The sequence below is a fragment of the Solea solea genome, chromosome 21 (genome assembly GCF_958295425.1).
Source record: "Solea solea chromosome 21, fSolSol10.1, whole genome shotgun sequence".
In the NCBI taxonomy this organism is placed as follows: domain Eukaryota; kingdom Metazoa; phylum Chordata; class Actinopteri; order Pleuronectiformes; family Soleidae; genus Solea; species Solea solea.
This window is the reverse complement of record NC_081154.1, coordinates 20155023-20181747: the sequence shown is the minus strand read 5'-3', so window position 1 is coordinate 20181747 and position 26725 is coordinate 20155023. Positions and strand designations below refer to the sequence as shown.

General features: G+C 34.2%; 1 protein-coding gene across 2 annotated transcripts; it reads left to right on the top strand.

Moving 5' to 3' along the window:
• Nucleotides 1–47: 47 nt before the first annotated feature.
• hcar1-3 (hydroxycarboxylic acid receptor 1-3) lies at nucleotides 48–26121 on the top strand. 2 transcript variants are annotated; one of them, XM_058621754.1, is made up of 4 exons: nucleotides 48–92; nucleotides 938–1015; nucleotides 22772–23269; nucleotides 23795–26121. In XM_058621754.1, exons 3-4 carry the CDS (start codon nucleotides 22880–22882, stop codon nucleotides 24476–24478), a joined length of 1074 nt encoding a protein of 357 aa, XP_058477737.1. In that variant the 5' UTR covers nucleotides 48–92; nucleotides 938–1015; nucleotides 22772–22879; the 3' UTR covers nucleotides 24479–26121. The 2 variants fall into 2 exon arrangements, with proteins under 2 accessions (XP_058477737.1, XP_058477738.1); XM_058621755.1 differs by having other exon boundaries at nucleotides 55–92; nucleotides 943–1015.
• The last annotated feature ends 604 nt before the right edge of the window (nucleotides 26122–26725 follow it).

Below are 26725 nucleotides of genomic sequence, written 5' to 3'. Positions count from 1 at the left end.
GACTTGTATATATTTTCTTGTGTTGTTGAGACGTGAGGTTTGTCTGCAGAAATAGAAACACGTTCACTTCTCATCGTCACATTCTTCACACGGTGAGTTCATCACTTCATTAACAGCTGGATGAATTTCTTCTAAATCAAAAACAGGACTCACAGCATAACTCCATGTTTATTTTGACTTTATGACAGTAAATGTGATCATCTGGATCACTTTCGCACACGTACAAGACTTTATGTCAAATAACCCAGTGAAAGTTTATTTTCATTTTTGATCAAATATTTATTTTGTTTTTTACTCAGATTATTTTTTTAAAAGGAGTAAAAATAATCTCTTATATTTCTGTGTCGTCATTTCTTACATTTGGGATTTATTTGATTGTCCTGTTTCATTTTCAGTATATTTCTGTGCTCTGAGTAAATATGCACATATTTGATCATATAAATGTAAAACATGTACAGTTTTCTACGCATGCTAACATTAGCATCAGTGTCAGACGTTTGCTAATAATCTGTGAATCGTTAGTGATAAAAATCACAGATTATTTTTAAAACCTTTAGCCGAGTAACTGTTTTTATGACTGCGTTTTATAAATACAACCTCACAGTTTGAGCTAACAGCTAATGTCACGAGCATGACTTGCCTTGTTGTAGCTAACCGTGGCGTGCTAGCACAGCTACAGTAGCGTTAGCATCACTAACACAAAACACAAAACACAAATGAAAGTTAAAAAAATGTAAGATTTCCAAGATTTTAAATCAATTACAATCTAATAATAATAGTAATAATTATTATTTTTAGTCAGAGATATTTTTATATTTCCCATGTTTACAGTTTTATAGATGAATGAATGAATACATGAATGTAAAAACATGAACACTTGTGAAACATGTTGAGAAATTGTCTGATGTTTGTGACGTCATGTTGTTGATGGTGAAAGAACAGGAACATAAAGACAGAGTCACACAACCTTCACTCATTCATACAACTGTCAGTGAACGGGTGAACGAGACGACTGGTGAGTGAGGGATTCTTTTTTTGTTTGTACAATTTCAAAGTAGTTTTTATGTTTTAATGGGAAATTTTATATAAATAATTCAGTTTGATTAGTAAAGTAAAAAAAACCTAGAAATTCTGTCAATTTAAATAATTTAATATCAAATTAATAACTAATAATTGTCATGTTTTCATGTGTTTGTAAAATCTCAATATGTGTGATGTTTTATGAATGTGTGATGTGTACACACATTACATACATATATACATACACATATACATACATATATGTATATACATATATATACTGTATATGTACAGTGGGGCAAAAAAGTACACAAAAAAATGTAATAGATCGTAGATCTGAATGAATGAAATATTCTTATTAAAGGTGACATCTAATGCTTGTATCGCACATATATGTTAGTTATGGAGGTCTACTTACATATATTAACTTGTTTTCATGGTCACGTATATGTTAGTTATGGAGGTCTACTTACATATATTAACTTGTTTTCACGGTCACACATATGTTAGTTATGGAGGTCTACTTACATATATTAACTTGTTTTCATGGTCACATATATGTTAGTTATGGAGGTCTACTTACATATATTAACTTGTTTTCACGGTCACATATATGTTAGTTATGGAGGTCTACTTACATATATTAACTTGTTTTCACGGTCACATATATGTGAGTTATGGAGGTCTACTTACATATATTAACTTGTTTTCATGGTCACGTATATGTTAGTTATGGAGGTCTACTTACATCTATTAACTTGTTTTCATGGTCACATATATGTTAGTTATGGAGGTCTACTTACATATATTAACTTGTTTTCATGGTCACATATATGTTAGTTATGGAGGTCTACTTACATATATTAACTTGTTTTCATGGTCACATATATGTTAGTTATGGAGGTCTACTTACATATATTAACTTGTTTTCATGGTCACGTATATGTGAGTTATGGAGGTCTACTTACATATATTAACTTGTTTTCATGGTCACATATATGTAAGTTATGGAGGTCTACTTACATATATTAAATTGTTTTCATGGTCACATATATATGTGAGTTATGGAGGTCTACTTACATACATTAACTTGTTTTCATGGTCACATATATATGTGAGTTATGGAGGTCTACTTACATATATTAACTTGTTTTCATGGTCACGTATATGTTAGTCATGGAGGTCTACTTACATATATTAACTTGTTTTCATGGTCACGTATATGTTAGTTATGGAGGTCTACTTACATATATTAACTTGTTTTCATGGTCACATATATGTTAGTTATGGAGGTCTACTTACATATATTAACTTGTTTTCATGGTCACATATATATGTTAGTTATGGAGGTCTACTTACATATATTAACTTGTTTTCATAGTCACATATATGTTAGTTATGGAGGTCTACTTACATATATTAACTTGTTTTCATGGTCACGTATATGTTAGTTATGGAGGTCTACTTACATATATTAACTTGTTTTCATGGTCACGTATATGTTAGTTATGGAGGTCTACTTACATATATTAACTTGTTTTCATGGTCACATATATTTGTTAGTTATGGAGGTCTACTTACATATATTAACTTGTTTTCACGGTCACATATATGTTAGTTATGGAGGTCTACTTACATATATTAACTTGTTTTCATGGTCACGTATATGTTAGTTATGGAGGTCTACTTACATATATTAACTTGTTTTCATAGTCACATATATGTTAGTTATGGAGGTCTACTTACATATATTAACTTGTTTTCATGGTCACGTATATGTTAGTTATGGAGGTCTACTTACATATATTAACTTGTTTTCACGGTCACACATATGTTAGTTATGGAGGTCTACTTACATATATTAACTTGTTTTCATGGTCACATATATGTGAGTTATGGAGGTCTACTTACATATATTAACTTGTTTTCATGGTCACGTATATGTTAGTTATGGAGGTCTACTTACATCTATTAACTTGTTTTCATGGTCACATATATGTTAGTTATGGAGGTCTACTTACATATATTAACTTGTTTTCATGGTCACATATATGTTAGTTATGGAGGTCTACTTACATATATTAACTTGTTTTCATGGTCACATATATGTTAGTTATGGAGGTCTACTTACATATATTAACTTGTTTTCATGGTCACGTATATGTGAGTTATGGAGGTCTACTTACATATATTAACTTGTTTTCATGGTCACATATATGTAAGTTATGGAGGTCTACTTACATATATTAAATTGTTTTCATGGTCACATATATATGTGAGTTATGGAGGTCTACTTACATACATTAACTTGTTTTCATGGTCACATATATATGTGAGTTATGGAGGTCTACTTACATATATTAACTTGTTTTCATGGTCACGTATATGTTAGTCATGGAGGTCTACTTACATATATTAACTTGTTTTCATGGTCACGTATATGTTAGTTATGGAGGTCTACTTACATATATTAACTTGTTTTCATGGTCACATATATGTTAGTTATGGAGGTCTACTTACATATATTAACTTGTTTTCATGGTCACATATATGTTAGTTATGGAGGTCTACTTACATATATTAACTTGTTTTCATGGTCACATATATGTTAGTTATGGAGGTCTACTTACATATATTAACTTGTTTTCATGGTCACATATATGTTAGTTATGGAGGTCTACTTACATATATTAACTTGTTTTCATGGTCACGTATATGTGAGTTATGGAGGTCTACTTACATATATAAACTTGTTTTCATGGTCACATATATGTAAGTTATGGAGGTCTACTTACATATATTAAATTGTTTTCATGGTCACATATATATGTGAGTTATGGAGGTCTACTTACATACATTAACTTGTTTTCATGGTCACATATATATGTGAGTTATGGAGGTCTACTTACATATATTAACTTGTTTTCATGGTCACGTATATGTTAGTTATGGAGGTCTACTTACATCTATTAACTTGTTTTCATGGTCACATATATGTTAGTTATGGAGGTCTACTTACATATATTAACTTGTTTTTATGGTCACATATATATGTAAGTTATGGAGGTCTACTTACATATATTAACTTGTTTTCATGGTCACATATATGTTAGTTATAGAGGTCTACTTACATATATTAACTTGTTTTCATGGTCACATATATGTTAGTCATGGAGGTCTACTTACATATATTAACTTGTTTTCATGGTCACATATATGTGAGTTATGGAGGTCTACTTACATATATTAACTTGTTTTCATGGTCACGTATATGTTAGTTATGGAGGTCTACTTACATCTATTAACTTGTTTTCATGGTCACATATATGTTAGTTATGGAGGTCTACTTACATATATTAACTTGTTTTCATGGTCACATATATGTTAGTTATGGAGGTCTACTTACATATATTAACTTGTTTTCATGGTCACATATATGTTAGTTATGGAGGTCTACTTACATATATTAACTTGTTTTCATGGTCACGTATATGTGAGTTATGGAGGTCTACTTACATATATTAACTTGTTTTCATGGTCACATATATGTAAGTTATGGAGGTCTACTTACATATATTAAATTGTTTTCATGGTCACATATATATGTTAGTTATGGAGGTCTACTTACATATATTAAATTGTTTTCATGGTCACATATATATGTGAGTTATGGAGGTCTACTTACATACATTAACTTGTTTTCATGGTCACATATATATGTGAGTTATGGAGGTCTACTTACATATATTAACTTGTTTTCATGGTCACGTATATGTTAGTTATGGAGGTCTACCTACATCTATTAACTTGTTTTCATGGTCACATATATGTTAGTTATGGAGGTCTACTTACATATATTAACTTGTTTTTATGGTCACATATATATGTAAGTTATGGAGGTCTACTTACATATATTAACTTGTTTTCATGGTCACATATATGTTAGTTATGGAGGTCTACTTACATATATTAACTTGTTTTTATGGTCACATATATATGTAAGTTATGGAGGTCTACTTACATATATTAACTTGTTTTCATGGTCACATATATGTTAGTTATAGAGGTCTACTTACATATATTAACTTGTTTTCATGGTCACATATATGTTAGTCATGGAGGTCTACTTACATATATTAACTTGTTTTCATGGTCACATATATGTGAGTTATGGAGGTCTACTTACATATATTAACTTGTTTTCATGGTCACGTATATGTTAGTTATGGAGGTCTACTTACATCTATTAACTTGTTTTCATGGTCACATATATGTTAGTTATGGAGGTCTACTTACATATATTAACTTGTTTTCATGGTCACATATATGTTAGTTATGGAGGTCTACTTACATATATTAACTTGTTTTCATGGTCACGTATATGTGAGTTATGGAGGTCTACTTACATATATTAACTTGTTTTCATGGTCACATATATGTAAGTTATGGAGGTCTACTTACATATATTAAATTGTTTTCATGGTCACATATATATGTGAGTTATGGAGGTCTACTTACATACATTAACTTGTTTTCATGGTCACATATATATGTGAGTTATGGAGGTCTACTTACATATATTAACTTGTTTTCATGGTCACGTATATGTTAGTCATGGAGGTCTACTTACATATATTAACTTGTTTTCATGGTCACATATATATGTAAGTTATGGAGGTCTACTTACATATGTTAACTTGTTTTCATGGTCACGTATATGTTAGTCATGGAGGTCTACTTGCATATATTAACTTGTTTTCATGGTCACATATATGTTAGTCATGGAGGTCTACTTACATATATTAACTTGTTTTTATGGTCACATATATATGTAAGTTATGGAGGTCTACTTACATATATTAACTTGTTTTCATGGTCATATATATGTGAGTTATGGAGGTCTACTTACATATATTTACTTGTTTTCATGGTCACATATATGTTAGTTATGGAGGTCTACTTACATATATTTACTTGTTTTCATGGTCACATATATGTTAGTTATGGAGGTCTACTTACATATATTAACTTGTTTTCATGGTCATATATATGTGAGTTATGGAGGTCTACTTACATATATTAACTTGTTTTCATGGTCACATACATGTTAGTTATGGAGGTCTACTTACATATATTAACTTGTTTTCATGGTCACATATATGTTAGTTATGCAGGTCTACTTACATATATTAACTTGTTTTCATGGTCACATATATGTTAGTTATGGAGGTCTACTTACATATATAAACTTGTTTTCATGGTCACATATATGTTAGTCATGGAGGTCTACTTACATATATTAACTTGTTTTCATGGTCACATATATATGTGAGTTATGGAGGTCTACTTACATATATTAACTTGTTTTCATGGTCACATATATATGTGAGTTATGGAGGTCTACTTACATATATTAACTTGTTTTCATGGTCACATATATATGTGAGTTATGGAGGTCTACTTACATATATTGACTTGTTTTCATGGTCACGTATATGTTAGTCATGGAGGTCTACTTACATATATTAACTTGTTTTCATGGTCACGTATATGTCAGTTATGGAGGTCTACTTACATATATTAACTTGTTTTCATGGTCACGTATATGTTAGTTATGGAGGTCTACTTACATATATTAACTTGTTTTCATGGTCACGTATATGTTAGTTATGGAGGTCTACTTACATATATTAACTTGTTTTCATGGTCACGTATATGTTAGTTATGGAGGTCTACTTACATATATTAACTTGTTTTCATGGTCACGTATATGTTAGTCATGGAGGTCTACTTACATATATTAACTTGTTTTCATGGTCACGTATATGTTAGTCATGGAGGTCTACTTACATATATTAACTTGTTTTCATGGTCACATACATGTTAGTTATGGAGGTCTACTTACATATATTAACTTGTTTTCATGGTCACATATATGTTAGTTATGCAGGTCTACTTACATATATTAACTTGTTTTCATGGTCACATATATGTTAGTTATGGAGGTCTACTTACATATATAAACTTGTTTTCATGGTCACATATATGTTAGTCATGGAGGTCTACTTACATATATTAACTTGTTTTCATGGTCACATATATATGTGAGTTATGGAGGTCTACTTACATATATTAACTTGTTTTCATGGTCACATATATATGTGAGTTATGGAGGTCTACTTACATATATTAACTTGTTTTCATGGTCACATATATATGTGAGTTATGGAGGTCTACTTACATATATTGACTTGTTTTCATGGTCACGTATATGTTAGTCATGGAGGTCTACTTACATATATTAACTTGTTTTCATGGTCACGTATATGTCAGTTATGGAGGTCTACTTACATATATTAACTTGTTTTCATGGTCACGTATATGTTAGTTATGGAGGTCTACTTACATATATTAACTTGTTTTCATGGTCACGTATATGTTAGTTATGGAGGTCTACTTACATATATTAACTTGTTTTCATGGTCACGTATATGTTAGTTATGGAGGTCTACTTACATATATTAACTTGTTTTCATGGTCACGTATATGTTAGTCATGGAGGTCTACTTACATATATTAACTTGTTTTCATGGTCACGTATATGTTAGTCATGGAGGTCTACTTACATATATTAACTTGTTTTCATGGTCACATATATGTTAGTTATGGAGGTCTACTTACATATATTAACTTGTTTTCATGGTCACATATATGTTAGTTATGGAGGTCTACTTACATATATTAACTTGTTTTCATGGTCACATATATGTTAGTTATGGAGGTCTACTTACATATATTAACTTGTTTTCATGGTCACGTACATGTTAGTTATGGAGGTCTACTTACATATATTAACTTGTTTTCATGGTCACGTATATGTGAGTTATGGAGGTCTACTTACATATATTAACTTGTTTTCATGGTCACATATATGTTAGTTATGGAGGTCTACTTACATATATTAAATTGTTTTCATGGTCACATATATATGTGAGTTATGGAGGTCTACTTACATACATTAACTTGTTTTCATGGTCACATATATATGTGAGTTATGGAGGTCTACTTACATATATTAACTTGTTTTCATGGTCACGTATATGTTAGTCATGGAGGTCTACTTACATATATTAACTTGTTTTCATGGTCACATATATATGTAAGTTATGGAGGTCTACTTACATATATTAACTTGTTTTCATGGTCACGTATATGTTAGTCATGGAGGTCTACTTGCATATATTAACTTGTTTTCATGGTCACGCATATGTTAGTCATGGAGGTCTACTTACATATATTAACTTGTTTTTATGGTCACATATATATGTAAGTTATGGAGGTCTACTTACATATATTAACTTGTTTTCATGGTCATATATATGTGAGTTATGGAGGTCTACTTACATATATTTACTTGTTTTCATGGTCACATATATATGTGAGTTATGGAGGTCTACTTACATACATTAACTTGTTTTCATGGTCACATATATATGTGAGTTATGGAGGTCTACTTACATACATTAACTTGTTTTCATGGTCACATATATGTTAGTTATGGAGGTCTACTTACATATATTAACTTGTTTTCATGGTCATATATATGTGAGTTATGGAGGTCTACTTACATATATTAACTTGTTTTCATGGTCACATGTATGTGAGTTATGGAGGTCTACTTACATATATTAACTTGTTTTCATGGTCACGTATATGTTAGTCATGGAGGTCTACTTACATATATTAACTTGTTTTCATGGTCACATGTATGTGAGTTATGGAGGTCTACTTACATATATTAACTTGTTTTCATGGTCACGTATATGTTAGTCATGGAGGTCTACTTACATATATTAACTTGTTTTCATGGTCACGTATATGTTAGTCATGGAGGTCTACTTACATATATTAACTTGTTTTTATGGTCACATATATATGTAAGTTATGGAGGTCTACTTACATATATTAACTTGTTTTCATGGTCATATATATGTGAGTTATGGAGGTCTACCTACATATATTTACTTGTTTTCATGGTCACATATATGTGAGTTATGGAGGTCTACTTACATACATTAACTTGTTTTCATGGTCACATATATGTTAGTTATGGAGGTCTACTTACATATATTAACTTGTTTTCATGGTCACATATATGTTAGTTATGGAGGTCTACTTACATATATTAACTTGTTTTCATGGTCACGTATATGTGAGTTATGGAGGTCTACTTACATATATTAACTTGTTTTCATGGTCACATATATGTAAGTTATGGAGGTCTACTTACATATATTAAATTGTTTTCATGGTCACATATATATGTGAGTTATGGAGGTCTACTTACATACATTAACTTGTTTTCATGGTCACATATATATGTGAGTTATGGAGGTCTACTTACATATATTAACTTGTTTTCATGGTCACGTATATGTTAGTCATGGAGGTCTACTTACATATATTAACTTGTTTTCATGGTCACGTATATGTTAGTTATGGAGGTCTACTTACATATATTAACTTGTTTTCATGGTCACATATATGTTAGTTATGGAGGTCTACTTACATATATTAACTTGTTTTCATGGTCACATATATGTTAGTTATGGAGGTCTACTTACATATATTAACTTGTTTTCATGGTCACATATATGTTAGTTATGGAGGTCTACTTACATATATTAACTTGTTTTCATGGTCACATATATGTTAGTTATGGAGGTCTACTTACATATATTAACTTGTTTTCATGGTCACGTATATGTGAGTTATGGAGGTCTACTTACATATATAAACTTGTTTTCATGGTCACATATATGTAAGTTATGGAGGTCTACTTACATATATTAAATTGTTTTCATGGTCACATATATATGTGAGTTATGGAGGTCTACTTACATACATTAACTTGTTTTCATGGTCACATATATATGTGAGTTATGGAGGTCTACTTACATATATTAACTTGTTTTCATGGTCACGTATATGTTAGTTATGGAGGTCTACTTACATCTATTAACTTGTTTTCATGGTCACATATATGTTAGTTATGGAGGTCTACTTACATATATTAACTTGTTTTTATGGTCACATATATATGTAAGTTATGGAGGTCTACTTACATATATTAACTTGTTTTCATGGTCACATATATGTTAGTTATAGAGGTCTACTTACATATATTAACTTGTTTTCATGGTCACATATATGTTAGTCATGGAGGTCTACTTACATATATTAACTTGTTTTCATGGTCACATATATGTGAGTTATGGAGGTCTACTTACATATATTAACTTGTTTTCATGGTCACGTATATGTTAGTTATGGAGGTCTACTTACATCTATTAACTTGTTTTCATGGTCACATATATGTTAGTTATGGAGGTCTACTTACATATATTAACTTGTTTTCATGGTCACATATATGTTAGTTATGGAGGTCTACTTACATATATTAACTTGTTTTCATGGTCACATATATGTTAGTTATGGAGGTCTACTTACATATATTAACTTGTTTTCATGGTCACGTATATGTGAGTTATGGAGGTCTACTTACATATATTAACTTGTTTTCATGGTCACATATATGTAAGTTATGGAGGTCTACTTACATATATTAAATTGTTTTCATGGTCACATATATATGTTAGTTATGGAGGTCTACTTACATATATTAAATTGTTTTCATGGTCACATATATATGTGAGTTATGGAGGTCTACTTACATACATTAACTTGTTTTCATGGTCACATATATATGTGAGTTATGGAGGTCTACTTACATATATTAACTTGTTTTCATGGTCACGTATATGTTAGTTATGGAGGTCTACCTACATCTATTAACTTGTTTTCATGGTCACATATATGTTAGTTATGGAGGTCTACTTACATATATTAACTTGTTTTTATGGTCACATATATATGTAAGTTATGGAGGTCTACTTACATATATTAACTTGTTTTCATGGTCACATATATGTTAGTTATGGAGGTCTACTTACATATATTAACTTGTTTTTATGGTCACATATATATGTAAGTTATGGAGGTCTACTTACATATATTAACTTGTTTTCATGGTCACATATATGTTAGTTATAGAGGTCTACTTACATATATTAACTTGTTTTCATGGTCACATATATGTTAGTCATGGAGGTCTACTTACATATATTAACTTGTTTTCATGGTCACATATATGTGAGTTATGGAGGTCTACTTACATATATTAACTTGTTTTCATGGTCACGTATATGTTAGTTATGGAGGTCTACTTACATCTATTAACTTGTTTTCATGGTCACATATATGTTAGTTATGGAGGTCTACTTACATATATTAACTTGTTTTCATGGTCACATATATGTTAGTTATGGAGGTCTACTTACATATATTAACTTGTTTTCATGGTCACGTATATGTGAGTTATGGAGGTCTACTTACATATATTAACTTGTTTTCATGGTCACATATATGTAAGTTATGGAGGTCTACTTACATATATTAAATTGTTTTCATGGTCACATATATATGTGAGTTATGGAGGTCTACTTACATACATTAACTTGTTTTCATGGTCACATATATATGTGAGTTATGGAGGTCTACTTACATATATTAACTTGTTTTCATGGTCACGTATATGTTAGTCATGGAGGTCTACTTACATATATTAACTTGTTTTCATGGTCACATATATATGTAAGTTATGGAGGTCTACTTACATATGTTAACTTGTTTTCATGGTCACGTATATGTTAGTCATGGAGGTCTACTTGCATATATTAACTTGTTTTCATGGTCACATATATGTTAGTCATGGAGGTCTACTTACATATATTAACTTGTTTTTATGGTCACATATATATGTAAGTTATGGAGGTCTACTTACATATATTAACTTGTTTTCATGGTCATATATATGTGAGTTATGGAGGTCTACTTACATATATTTACTTGTTTTCATGGTCACATATATGTTAGTTATGGAGGTCTACTTACATATATTTACTTGTTTTCATGGTCACATATATGTTAGTTATGGAGGTCTACTTACATATATTAACTTGTTTTCATGGTCATATATATGTGAGTTATGGAGGTCTACTTACATATATTAACTTGTTTTCATGGTCACATACATGTTAGTTATGGAGGTCTACTTACATATATTAACTTGTTTTCATGGTCACATATATGTTAGTTATGCAGGTCTACTTACATATATTAACTTGTTTTCATGGTCACATATATGTTAGTTATGGAGGTCTACTTACATATATAAACTTGTTTTCATGGTCACATATATGTTAGTCATGGAGGTCTACTTACATATATTAACTTGTTTTCATGGTCACATATATATGTGAGTTATGGAGGTCTACTTACATATATTAACTTGTTTTCATGGTCACATATATATGTGAGTTATGGAGGTCTACTTACATATATTAACTTGTTTTCATGGTCACATATATATGTGAGTTATGGAGGTCTACTTACATATATTGACTTGTTTTCATGGTCACGTATATGTTAGTCATGGAGGTCTACTTACATATATTAACTTGTTTTCATGGTCACGTATATGTCAGTTATGGAGGTCTACTTACATATATTAACTTGTTTTCATGGTCACGTATATGTTAGTTATGGAGGTCTACTTACATATATTAACTTGTTTTCATGGTCACGTATATGTTAGTTATGGAGGTCTACTTACATATATTAACTTGTTTTCATGGTCACGTATATGTTAGTTATGGAGGTCTACTTACATATATTAACTTGTTTTCATGGTCACGTATATGTTAGTCATGGAGGTCTACTTACATATATTAACTTGTTTTCATGGTCACGTATATGTTAGTCATGGAGGTCTACTTACATATATTAACTTGTTTTCATGGTCACATACATGTTAGTTATGGAGGTCTACTTACATATATTAACTTGTTTTCATGGTCACATATATGTTAGTTATGCAGGTCTACTTACATATATTAACTTGTTTTCATGGTCACATATATGTTAGTTATGGAGGTCTACTTACATATATAAACTTGTTTTCATGGTCACATATATGTTAGTCATGGAGGTCTACTTACATATATTAACTTGTTTTCATGGTCACATATATATGTGAGTTATGGAGGTCTACTTACATATATTAACTTGTTTTCATGGTCACATATATATGTGAGTTATGGAGGTCTACTTACATATATTAACTTGTTTTCATGGTCACATATATATGTGAGTTATGGAGGTCTACTTACATATATTGACTTGTTTTCATGGTCACGTATATGTTAGTCATGGAGGTCTACTTACATATATTAACTTGTTTTCATGGTCACGTATATGTCAGTTATGGAGGTCTACTTACATATATTAACTTGTTTTCATGGTCACGTATATGTTAGTTATGGAGGTCTACTTACATATATTAACTTGTTTTCATGGTCACGTATATGTTAGTTATGGAGGTCTACTTACATATATTAACTTGTTTTCATGGTCACGTATATGTTAGTTATGGAGGTCTACTTACATATATTAACTTGTTTTCATGGTCACGTATATGTTAGTCATGGAGGTCTACTTACATATATTAACTTGTTTTCATGGTCACGTATATGTTAGTCATGGAGGTCTACTTACATATATTAACTTGTTTTCATGGTCACATATATGTTAGTTATGGAGGTCTACTTACATATATTAACTTGTTTTCATGGTCACATATATGTTAGTTATGGAGGTCTACTTACATATATTAACTTGTTTTCATGGTCACATATATGTTAGTTATGGAGGTCTACTTACATATATTAACTTGTTTTCATGGTCACGTACATGTTAGTTATGGAGGTCTACTTACATATATTAACTTGTTTTCATGGTCACGTATATGTGAGTTATGGAGGTCTACTTACATATATTAACTTGTTTTCATGGTCACATATATGTTAGTTATGGAGGTCTACTTACATATATTAAATTGTTTTCATGGTCACATATATATGTGAGTTATGGAGGTCTACTTACATACATTAACTTGTTTTCATGGTCACATATATATGTGAGTTATGGAGGTCTACTTACATATATTAACTTGTTTTCATGGTCACGTATATGTTAGTCATGGAGGTCTACTTACATATATTAACTTGTTTTCATGGTCACATATATATGTAAGTTATGGAGGTCTACTTACATATATTAACTTGTTTTCATGGTCACGTATATGTTAGTCATGGAGGTCTACTTGCATATATTAACTTGTTTTCATGGTCACGCATATGTTAGTCATGGAGGTCTACTTACATATATTAACTTGTTTTTATGGTCACATATATATGTAAGTTATGGAGGTCTACTTACATATATTAACTTGTTTTCATGGTCATATATATGTGAGTTATGGAGGTCTACTTACATATATTTACTTGTTTTCATGGTCACATATATATGTGAGTTATGGAGGTCTACTTACATACATTAACTTGTTTTCATGGTCACATATATATGTGAGTTATGGAGGTCTACTTACATACATTAACTTGTTTTCATGGTCACATATATGTTAGTTATGGAGGTCTACTTACATATATTAACTTGTTTTCATGGTCATATATATGTGAGTTATGGAGGTCTACTTACATATATTAACTTGTTTTCATGGTCACATGTATGTGAGTTATGGAGGTCTACTTACATATATTAACTTGTTTTCATGGTCACGTATATGTTAGTCATGGAGGTCTACTTACATATATTAACTTGTTTTCATGGTCACATGTATGTGAGTTATGGAGGTCTACTTACATATATTAACTTGTTTTCATGGTCACGTATATGTTAGTCATGGAGGTCTACTTACATATATTAACTTGTTTTCATGGTCACGTATATGTTAGTCATGGAGGTCTACTTACATATATTAACTTGTTTTTATGGTCACATATATATGTAAGTTATGGAGGTCTACTTACATATATTAACTTGTTTTCATGGTCATATATATGTGAGTTATGGAGGTCTACCTACATATATTTACTTGTTTTCATGGTCACATATATGTGAGTTATGGAGGTCTACTTACATACATTAACTTGTTTTCATGGTCACATATATGTTAGTTATGGAGGTCTACTTACATATATTAACTTGTTTTCATGGTCATATATATGTGAGTTATGGAGGTCTACTTACATATATTAACTTGTTTTCATGGTCACATATATATGTGAGTTATGGAGGTCTACTTACATATATTAACTTGTTTTCATGGTCACATATATGTTAGTTATGGAGGTCTACTTACATATATTAACTTGTTTTCATGGTCACATATATGTGAGTTATCGAGGTCTACTTACATATATTAATTTGTTTTCATGGTCACATATATGTTAGTTATCGAGGTCTACTTACATATATAAACTTGTTTTCATGGTCACATATATGTTAGTCATGGAGGTCTACTTACATATATTAACTTGTTTTCATGGTCACATATATATGTGAGTTATGGAGGTCTACTTACATATATTAACTTGTTTTCATGGTCACATATATATGTGAGTTATGGAGGTCTACTTACATATATTAACTTGTTTTCATGGTCACGTATATGTCAGTTATGGAGGTCTACTTACATATATTAACTTGTTTTCATGGTCACATATATGTTAGTTATGGAGGTCTACTTACATATATTAACTTGTTTTCATGGTCACATATATATGTGAGTTATGGAGGTCTACTTACATATATTAACTTGTTTTCATGGTCACATATATGTTAGTTATGGAGGTCTACTTACATATATTAACTTGTTTTCATGGTCACATATATATGTGAGTTATGGAGGTCTACTTACATATATTAACTTGTTTTCATGGTCACATATATGTTAGTTATGGAGGTCTACTTACATATATTAACTTGTTTTCATGGTCACATATATATGTGAGTTATGGAGGTCTACTTACATATATTAACTTGTTTTCATGGTCACGTATATGTTAGTCATGGAGGTCTACTTACATATATTAACTTGTTTTCATGGTCACATATATATGTAAGTTATGGAGGTCTACTTACATATATTAACTTGTTTTCATGGTCACGTATATGTCAGTTATGGAGGTCTACTTACATATATTAACTTGTTTTCATGGTCACATATATGTTAGTTATGGAGGTCTACTTACATATATTAACTTGTTTTCATGGTCACATATATATGTGAGTTATGGAGGTCTACTTACATATATTAACTTGTTTTCATGGTCACATATATGTTAGTTATGGAGGTCTACTTACATATATTAACTTGTTTTCATGGTCACATATATATGTGAGTTATGGAGGTCTACTTACATATATTAACTTGTTTTCATGGTCACGTATATGTTAGTCATGGAGGTCTACTTACATATATTAACTTGTTTTCATGGTCACATATATATGTAAGTTATGGAGGTCTACTTACATATATTAACTTGTTTTCATGGTCACGTATATGTTAGTCATGGAGGTCTACTTGCATATATTAACTTGTTTTCATGGTCACGTATATGTTAGTCATGGAGGTCTACTTACATATATTAACTTGTTTTTATGGTCACATATATATGTAAGTTATGGAGGTCTACTTACATATATTAACTTGTTTTCATGGTCACATATATATGTTAGTTATGGAGGTCTACTTACATATATTAACTTGTTTTCATGGTCACGTATATGTTAGTTATGGAGGTCTACTTACATATATTAACTTGTTTTCATGGTCACGTATATGTTAGTTATGGAGGTCTACTTACATATATTAACTTGTTTTCATGGTCACGTATATGTTAGTTATGGAGGTCTACTTACATATATTAACTTGTTTTCATGGTCATATATATGTGAGTTATGGAGGTCTACTTACACATATTAACTTGTTTTCATGGTCACATATATATGTGAGTTATGGAGGTCTACTTACATATATTAACTTGTTTTCATGGTCACATATATGTTAGTTATGGAGGTCTACTTACATATATTAACTTGTTTTCATGGTCACGTATATGTGAGTTATGGAGGTCTACTTACATATATTAACTTGTTTTCATGGTCACATATATGTTAGTTATGGAGGTCTACTTACATATATTAAATTGTTTTCATGGTCACATATATATGTGAGTTATGGAGGTCTACTTACATACATTAACTTGTTTTCATGGTCACATATATATGTGAGTTATGGAGGTCTACTTACATATATTAACTTGTTTTCATGGTCACGTATATGTTAGTCATGGAGGTCTACTTACATATATTAACTTGTTTTCATGGTCACATATATATGTAAGTTATGGAGGTCTACTTACATATATTAACTTGTTTTCATGGTCACGTATATGTTAGTCATGGAGGTCTACTTACATATATTAACTTGTTTTTATGGTCACATATATATGTAAGTTATGGAGGTCTACTTACATATATTAACTTGTTTTCATGGTCATATATATGTGAGTTATGGAGGTCTACTTACATATATTTACTTGTTTTCATGGTCACATATATATGTGAGTTATGGAGGTCTACTTACATACATTAACTTGTTTTCATGGTCACATATATATGTGAGTTATGGAGGTCTACTTACATACATTAACTTGTTTTCATGGTCACATATATGTTAGTTATGGAGGTCTACTTACATATATTAACTTGTTTTCATGGTCATATATATGTGAGTTATGGAGGTCTACTTACATATATTAACTTGTTTTCATGGTCACATGTATGTAAGTTATGGAGGTCTACTTACATATATTAACTTGTTTTCATGGTCACGTATATGTTAGTCATGGAGGTCTACTTACATATATTAACTTGTTTTCATGGTCACATGTATGTGAGTTATGGAGGTCTACTTACATATATTAACTTGTTTTCATGGTCACGTATATGTTAGTCATGGAGGTCTACTTACATATATTAACTTGTTTTCATGGTCACGTATATGTTAGTCATGGAGGTCTACTTACATATATTAACTTGTTTTTATGGTCACATATATATGTAAGTTATGGAGGTCTACTTACATATATTAACTTGTGTTCATGGTCATATATATGTGAGTTATGGAGGTCTACCTACATATATTTACTTGTTTTCATGGTCACATATATATGTGAGTTATGGAGGTCTACTTACATACATTAACTTGTTTTCATGGTCACATATATGTTAGTTATGGAGGTCTACTTACATATATTAACTTGTTTTCATGGTCATATATATGTGAGTTATGGAGGTCTACTTACATATATTAACTTGTTTTCATGGTCACATATATATGTGAGTTATGGAGGTCTACTTACATATATTAACTTGTTTTCATGGTCACATATATGTTAGTTATGGAGGTCTACTTACATATATTAACTTGTTTTCATGGTCACATATATGTGAGTTATCGAGGTCTACTTGCATATATTAACTTGTTTTCATGGTCACGTATATGTTAGTCATGGAGGTCTACTTACATATATTAACTTGTTTTCATGGTCATATATATGTGAGTTATGGAGGTCTACTTACACATATTAACTTGTTTTCATGGTCACATATATATGTGAGTTATGGAGGTCTACTTACATATATTAACTTGTTTTCATGGTCACATATATGTTAGTTATGGAGGTCTACTTACATATATTAACTTGTTTTCATGGTCATATATATGTGAGTTATGGAGGTCTACTTACATATATTAACTTGTTTTCATGGTCACATATATATGTGAGTTATGGAGGTCTACTTACATATATTAACTTGTTTTCATGGTCACATATATATGTGAGTTATGGAGGTCTACTTACATATATTAACTTGTTTTCATGGTCACGTATATGTTAGTTATGGAGGTCTACTTACATATATTAACTTGTTTTCATGGTCACGTATATGTTAGTTATGGAGGTCTACTTACATATATTAACTTGTTTTCATGGTCACGTATATGTTAGTCATGGAGGTCTACTTACATATATTAACTTGTTTTCATGGTCACGTATATGTTAGTTATGGAGGTCTACTTACATATATTAACTTGTTTTCATGGTCACATATATGTTAGTTATGGAGGTCTACTTACATATATTAACTTGTTTTCATGGTCACATATATGTTAGTTATGGAGGTCTACTTACATATATTAACTTGTTTTCATGGTCACATATATGTTAGTCATGGAGGTCTAATTACATATATTATCTTGTTTTCATGGTCACGTATATGTTAGTCATGGAGGTCTACTTACATAGTCACGTATATGTTAGTCATAGAGGTCTACTTACATATATTAACTTGTTTTCATGGTCACGTATATGTTAGTCATGGAGGTCTACTTACATATATTAACTTGTTTTCATGGTCACGTATATGTTAGTCATGGAGGTCTACTTACATATATTAACTTGTTTCATGGTCACGTATATGTTAGTCATGGAGGTCTACTTACATATATTAAATTGTTTTCATGGTCACATATATGTTAGTCATGGAGGTCTACTTACATATATTAACTTGTTTTCATGGTCACATATATGTGTGAGTTATGGAGGTCTACTTACATATATTAACTTGTTTTCATGGTCACGTATATGTTAGTCATGGAGGTCTACTTACATATATTAACTTGTTTTCATGGTCACGTATATGTTAGTCATGGAGGTCTACTTACATATATTAACTTGTTTTCATGGTCACATATATGTGTGAGTTATGGAGGTCTACTTACATATATTAACTTGTTTTCATGGTCACGTATATGTTAGTCATGGAGGTCTACTTACATATATTAACTTGTTTTCATGGTCACGTATATGTTAGTCATGGAGGTCTACTTACATATATTAACTTGTCTTCATGGTCACATATATGTTAGTTATGGAGGTCTACTTACATATATTAACTTGTTTTCATGGTCACATATATGTTAGTTATGGAGGTCTACTTACATATATTAACTTGTTTTCATGGTCACATATATGTTAGTTATGGAGGTCTACTTACATATATTAACTTGTTTTCATGGTCACATATATGTTAGTTATGGAGGTCTACTTACATATATTAACTTGTTTTCACGGTTAAAAACGTCCTAATCGCTGCAAACGAGCCGATCGAAATATCTCCTCACTGACGCTCTCGTCAGCCGCGCTGTTTCAAACCAAAACCACACCCCCAGAACGTGGACTGTGTTGTGATTGGCCAGCCAACGAGAGCTTTCCCACTGTCCCGTGATTGGCCAGGTACCTGGAAGTGACGTAATAGATAGGCCAGATACACAGCTCCCCCTCTGGCACGGTGGATGCTCTGCATCTCAGCAGCTACAACAAGAGTAGTTCTTCTTCTTCTGCGGTTGAATGTACGCAACCGGATGTGCCCGGACTAGTGCCCGCACCAGGAGGCGCTACGGTGGTGAGAGGAGTGGTGAGGTTTACTGATGACAACATCAACATACGGAAGTGCCGATCCGCTTTGCAGAGCCCAGGAAAACAATACAACACTATTTTCTCAGCAGTGGCTGAACTGTTTATTCTGAAAGTTTAGGGTTTCATAAACGAGGTAATGACGCATATACACACACACACACACAAACGCAGCGTTAATTGGAGCTTCCGGTCTATGTCGCCTTTAAATACTTTGTTCTTTACATAGTTGAATGTGCTGACAACAAAATCACACAAGAATTTTTAATGGAAATCAAATGTATTAACCCATGGAGGTCTGGATTTGGAGTCACACTCAAAATTGAAGTGGAAAAACACACTACAGGCTGATCCAACTTTGATGTAATGTCCTTAAAACAAGTCAAAATGAGGCTCAATAGTGTGTGTGGCCTCCACGTGCCTGTATGACCTCCCTACAACGCCTGGGTATGCTCCTGATGAGGTCAGATGGTCTCCTGAGGGATCTCCTCCCAGACCTGGACTAAAGCATCCGCCAACTCCTGGACAGTCTGTGGTGCAACGTGGCGTTGGTGGATGGAGCGAGACTTGATGTCCCAGATGTGCTCAATTGGATTCAGGTCTGGGGAACGGGTAGGCCAGTCCATAGCATCAATGCCTTCGTCTTGCAGGAACTGCTGACACATGACACATGAGGTCTAGCATTGTCTTGCATTAGGATGAACCCAGGGCCAACCGCACCAACATATGGTCTCACAAGGGGTCTGAGGATCTCATCTCGGTACCTAATGGCAGTCAGACTACCTCTGGTGAGCACATGGAGGGCTGTGCGACCCCCCCAAAGAAATGCCACCCCACACCATTACTGACCCACGGAATGTTCTCCACGGCGTCTCCAGACTCTGTCACGTCTGTCACACGTGCTCAGTGTGAACCTGCTTTCATCTGTGAAGAGCACAGGGCACCAGTGGTGTTCTCTGGCAAATGTCAAACGTCCTGCACGGTGTTTGGGCTGTAAGCACAACCCCAACCTGTGGACGTCGGGCCCTCATACCAACCTCATGGAGTCTGTTTCTGACCGTTTGAGCAGACACATGCACATTCGTGGCCTGCTGGAGGTCATTTTGCAGGGCTCTGGCAGTGCTCCTCCTGTTCCTCCTTGCACAAAGGCGGAGGTAGCGGTCCTGCTGCTGGGTTGTTGCCCTCCTACGGCCTCCTCCACGTCTCCTGATGTACTGGCCTGTCTCCTGGTAGCGCCTCCATGCTCTGGACACTACGCTGACAGACACAGCAAACCTTCTTGCCACAGCTCGCATTGATGTGCCATCCTGGATGAGCTGCACTACCTGAGTGAATAAATCAACTGTGGGAGCAATTATTAGAAAATGGAAGACATACAAGACCATTGATAATCTCCCTCGATCTGGGGCTCCACGCAAGATCTCATCTCGTGGGGTCAAAATGATCATGAGAACGGTGAGCAAAAATCCCACAACTACACGCGGGGACCTGGTGAAGGATCTGCAAAGAGCTGGGACCAAAGTAACAAAGGTTACCATCAGTAACACACTATGCCGACAGGGACGTGTCCCCCTGCTTAAGCCAGTACGTGTCTAGGGCCGTCTGAAGTTTGCCAGAGAGCATATGGATGATCCAGAAGAGGATTGGGAGAATGTCATGTGGTCAGATGAAACCAAAATACAACTTTTTGGTACAAACTCAACTTGTCGTGTTTGGAGGAAGAAGAATGCTGAATTGCATCCCAAGAACACCATACCTACTGTGAAGCATGGGGGTGGAAACATCATGCTGCAAAGGGGACAGGACGACCGATCCGTGTTAAGGAAAGAATTAATGGGGCCATGTATCATGAGATTTTGAGCCAAAACCTCCTTCCATCAGTGAGAGCATTGTACTGAGACCAAATACTTATTTTCCACCATCATTTACAACAAATTCTTTAAAAATCCTACAATGTGATTTCAAGTGTACCTATGATGAACATTACAGACCTCTGTTATCATTTTAAGTGGGAGAACTTGCACAATTGGTGGCTGACTAAATACTTGTTTGCCCCACTGTATATATGTACATACATATATCTATGTATACATATGTATATATGTATACATGTATACATATATACACATATATGTATACATACATATATATGTATGTATGTATACATATATACATATATGTATACATAATAAACTTAATAAACGTCATCTCTCGTTCTTTTTTCACAGAAAAAAACAGGAAGAAGAAAAAAGGAAGAAACTTTTGTCCTGAAACTTTTTTTCTTCCTCATTTCCATCAAACAACTGAGATCAAACACTCGTCTTTTCTTTGAAATCATGTTCAATAATTCTACGACCACAGTCCCTGGTCCTGGTGCTGGTTCTGGTCCTGGAGGTTGTCCACCTGTAGGTATTCAGCTGGAGGGCGTGATCCTGCCGCCGGTTCTCACCATCGACGTGGTGCTGGGGCTTCTGGGTAACGTGGTGGCTCTGTGGATCTTCTGCTTCAAACTGAAGACCTGGAACCCCAACAACCTGTTCCTCTTCAACCTGCTCATCGCTGACTTCTTTGCCCTGGTCAGCCTCCCTCTGAGGATCGATGCCTTGCTCAGGGGTCACTGGGTGTTTGGAGACGGTCTGTGTCGGATCAACCTGTTCCTGATGTTCTCAAATCGCTCAGCCAGCATCGCACTCATGACAGTGGTGGCAGTTTACCGATACTTTAAGGTGAGGAGTTTCTCTCTGTCCAGGTCCAGGACCAGGACCAGTTCAGCAGATGTTACAGTGTCAGGAGAACATCACGTTCATGGTGTTTAATGCAGATGATGTTGTGAGATGTTTGTCTCTGACTCACATCCTGGTCTTAGTTCTCGTGGAGTTTAAGAACTAGGGAAAACTTTTCAGGAGCAAACTTCAAAAGTTTACGATGTCTTTTCCAAGCTAAAAAAGTTAGCATTAGCATTAGCGTAGCGTGGTCTCTTCTAACAACTGCGCTGAAGACATGTTGAATCTCCAGGGAAAACATGATGATGTTTCACGTCTCATTATCGGCTCGTTTAGTTTCAGTCACGTTGTTTCCCATGACTTCATAGCTCCTCCTCTGCATGGGCGGAGTCATCACAGTACACAGGTGACTTGTAAAGCACCTGTGGGTGTTTGTGTGATGAGTTTTGTTGAGGATGAACTCACATGATGTGCTCAGACATTCACTCTGTCATAAGTTCATGTGTTTGACCTCTGCTGTGGTTGCAGGTCGTGTACCCTCACCACCGTGTGGCGCGGCTGCGGCGGCGTCAGGCCGTGTGCGTGCTGGCGCTGGTGTGGCTGCTGGTCGCCGCCCCTCGTCTGCCCATGTTGGCCTTGAGTCACATCAAAGGCAGCGGCAACAGAACCCAGTGCTTCTTCTTCACGTCATACAAAGAGGCGTCGCGCGCCCTCATCGTGCTGGTGGGCGTGCACCGCGTCCTCACGGTGCTGGAGTTTGTGGCGCCGCTGGTCATGCTCACGTTCTGCTCCATCAGGATCTCCAGCTTCCTGAAGGTGCGACAGTTTGGAAAACCCGACAAAGTCCGCAAGGCGATGCGAGTGTGCGCCGCCATCGTGGCGGTGTTCCTGATCTGCTTCCTGCCCACCACGGTGACCACCATAGGGGTGTGGGTGGTCCGCTCGTACCGCCCCTGGGACTGCTCCGCCTTCTACACCTTCACCCAGCTCAACATTGTCTCTCTGGGGCTGAACTTCCTGAACTCAGCTCTGGACCCCATCATCTACATCTTCTCCAGCTCCATGTTCCGTAAGGCTCTGTGCAGCTCGCTGCCCCGCCCCCTGCGCTGTGGTCAGGCCGCAGAAGACGCCGCCGCGTCCTCATCCGGAACTCAGTCCACGACTCAACAGGAGCTGAAGTCTATGCGAGCGAGCAGAGATGAAGACATGTGAGGACACACTGCTTTAAACGTGTGAGCGCCCCCTACAGCTGCAGCCAGGCTGGTGTCATCAAACCTACGTCACATGATCATGTCTTTATCTCATATCTGTGTGTGTGTGTGTGTGTACATAAACATCTGTGGTCGAACATGTTACAAATGTTACAATAGTGCAACTGTGTGAATGTAAATGTGCTTCACAGGTTCATGATTGACAGCTCTGTGCTGTTTCTTCCTTTCACTGGTTTTTTTTTAAACTTTATTTTTCATTCAATAAAACAAGAACAAAACACAAATACAGGGGGAAGACACTACTATCTTGTATAAAGACGCCATTTTGTCCATCTTGCAGTACATAACTCTGATTTCATCCATAGGCTGTAGGTCATTTGTTCCATTGATCGAATTTCTTCAACAATATCAAGCCAGTGGCTCAGTCCAGGTGGTTCAGTTTTCAGCCAACTTCTTGTAATGGCTTTCTTAGCAGCAAGGGATAGGATCTTGAACAGATACACATCGTTTATAGCTATTACCCCATCTGGTATCAGTCCCAGGTACATATATCTGGGGTCATCAGGAATATTATATCCAAAAATTTCCCCCACAATCCTCAGAACCCCGTTCCAAAATGTTCGTATTTTCATACAGGACCAGAATATATGAGAGTGACTGGTATTTAATTGCCCACATTGTCTCCAACAGAATTGTTGTTGACCCATTTGTTTATGTTTAATTTGTGGTGTAATAAAAAAACGTGTTAAATTTTTCCAACCAAACTCCCTCCATCTCTTAGAACTTGTGTTGGGTCTTGTAAATGGACTGCCAATCACTCTCAGACAACTCAATGTTAAACTCTTTTTCCCATTTCTCTTTTATATACAATGTATTCCTTCCTTGTTATTTCATTAAACCTCTATACAGTTTAGAGACTATTTTTGATGGAGTTAGCTTATACGCACCTGTCAACACGTCAATCACATCGTTCCCTTCCAATGAGAGGTCTTTCTTCATTTCTGTCTCATAAAAGTGTCTCAATTGAAGAAATCTGTAAAAATCTCTGTTGTCCAATCAAACTCATTTTTAAGTTGACCAAATGATTTAAAATGTTGCTTATCTATGAGTGTACATATAGCTGTTATTCCTTTGTCTCTCCACTTCTTAAATGTTTTGTCTATTACACCTGGTCTGAACCTGGTGTGAGAAGGCCAGACCAACAGTTTACAGTCACCTGTTCCTTTCACTGTTTTTATACAGAATTACATTTTTTCAGATTTCATTTTCTTTATTCATCAGCATCTTACACACACATACTCACACGGAGCAGAAACGTTTATGTAGAAATGCTGACATCTAGTGGTGATAAATATCTTTGTTTGCCACTTTTATTTAAACCTTTTGTCTGTTTGATAAATGTTTAATTATCTCTCTCTAACCATGATATTCAAACTTAGGCAAAAACATCATTTGAAGTTTATTTCACCTGAATCATGACAGAGTTAATGTGCAGAATGTTTTCATCCACTCTCATTTCATTCTTCTTCCTTTTCCTCTCATTTTTTCAGCCTTGATGGACATTTATTATTTATTAATATGTCTGTTGTCAGTTACCTTAAACAAATATTCTTAATTTGTGCTTTAATCAAGACTTTTATTCACTTTCCCTTTGATTGTTTTTGGACTTTCAAATAAAAGATGAACTGAACCATCATCACTTGGCTTCTCTCTTCTCTGTCAGAGCCAGAACTGCTGCTGCTGCTGCTGCTGCTGATGCTGCTGCTGCTGCTGCTGCTGCTGCTGCTGCTGCTTCACTGACAAAGACACAATTGTTTTTTAAAAATCAGCCACAGATGCCAGCTCATGTGCCGATCCATTCTCCAGACCCTGACCTCTGCCAGCTCCTTCTCCTCCTGCTGCTGCTGGGTGAGGATTTGCTTCCTCCTGCGTGAAGGAGTCACGTTAGAGTGTGGATGTCCTCGTGCAGCAGCAGCAGCAGCAGCAGCAGCAGGACATGAAGGAACAACAGCCAGAATCAAAGCTCCACACACTGAGGTTTGAGGGAGCGAGACTCCATGCCAGAGTGACCTCAACGACCTCAGGAGACTGTCTTCACCCATCCATCCATTCATCCATCCATCCATTCATCCATCCAGAAAGAGAGAGAGAGAATTTGAATAATAATACAGTACAATACTATAAAGTGACATACATGAACCATGTGAATGAACAGTTTAAAAAAAGTCAAAAATAAAAAAAATTCAAA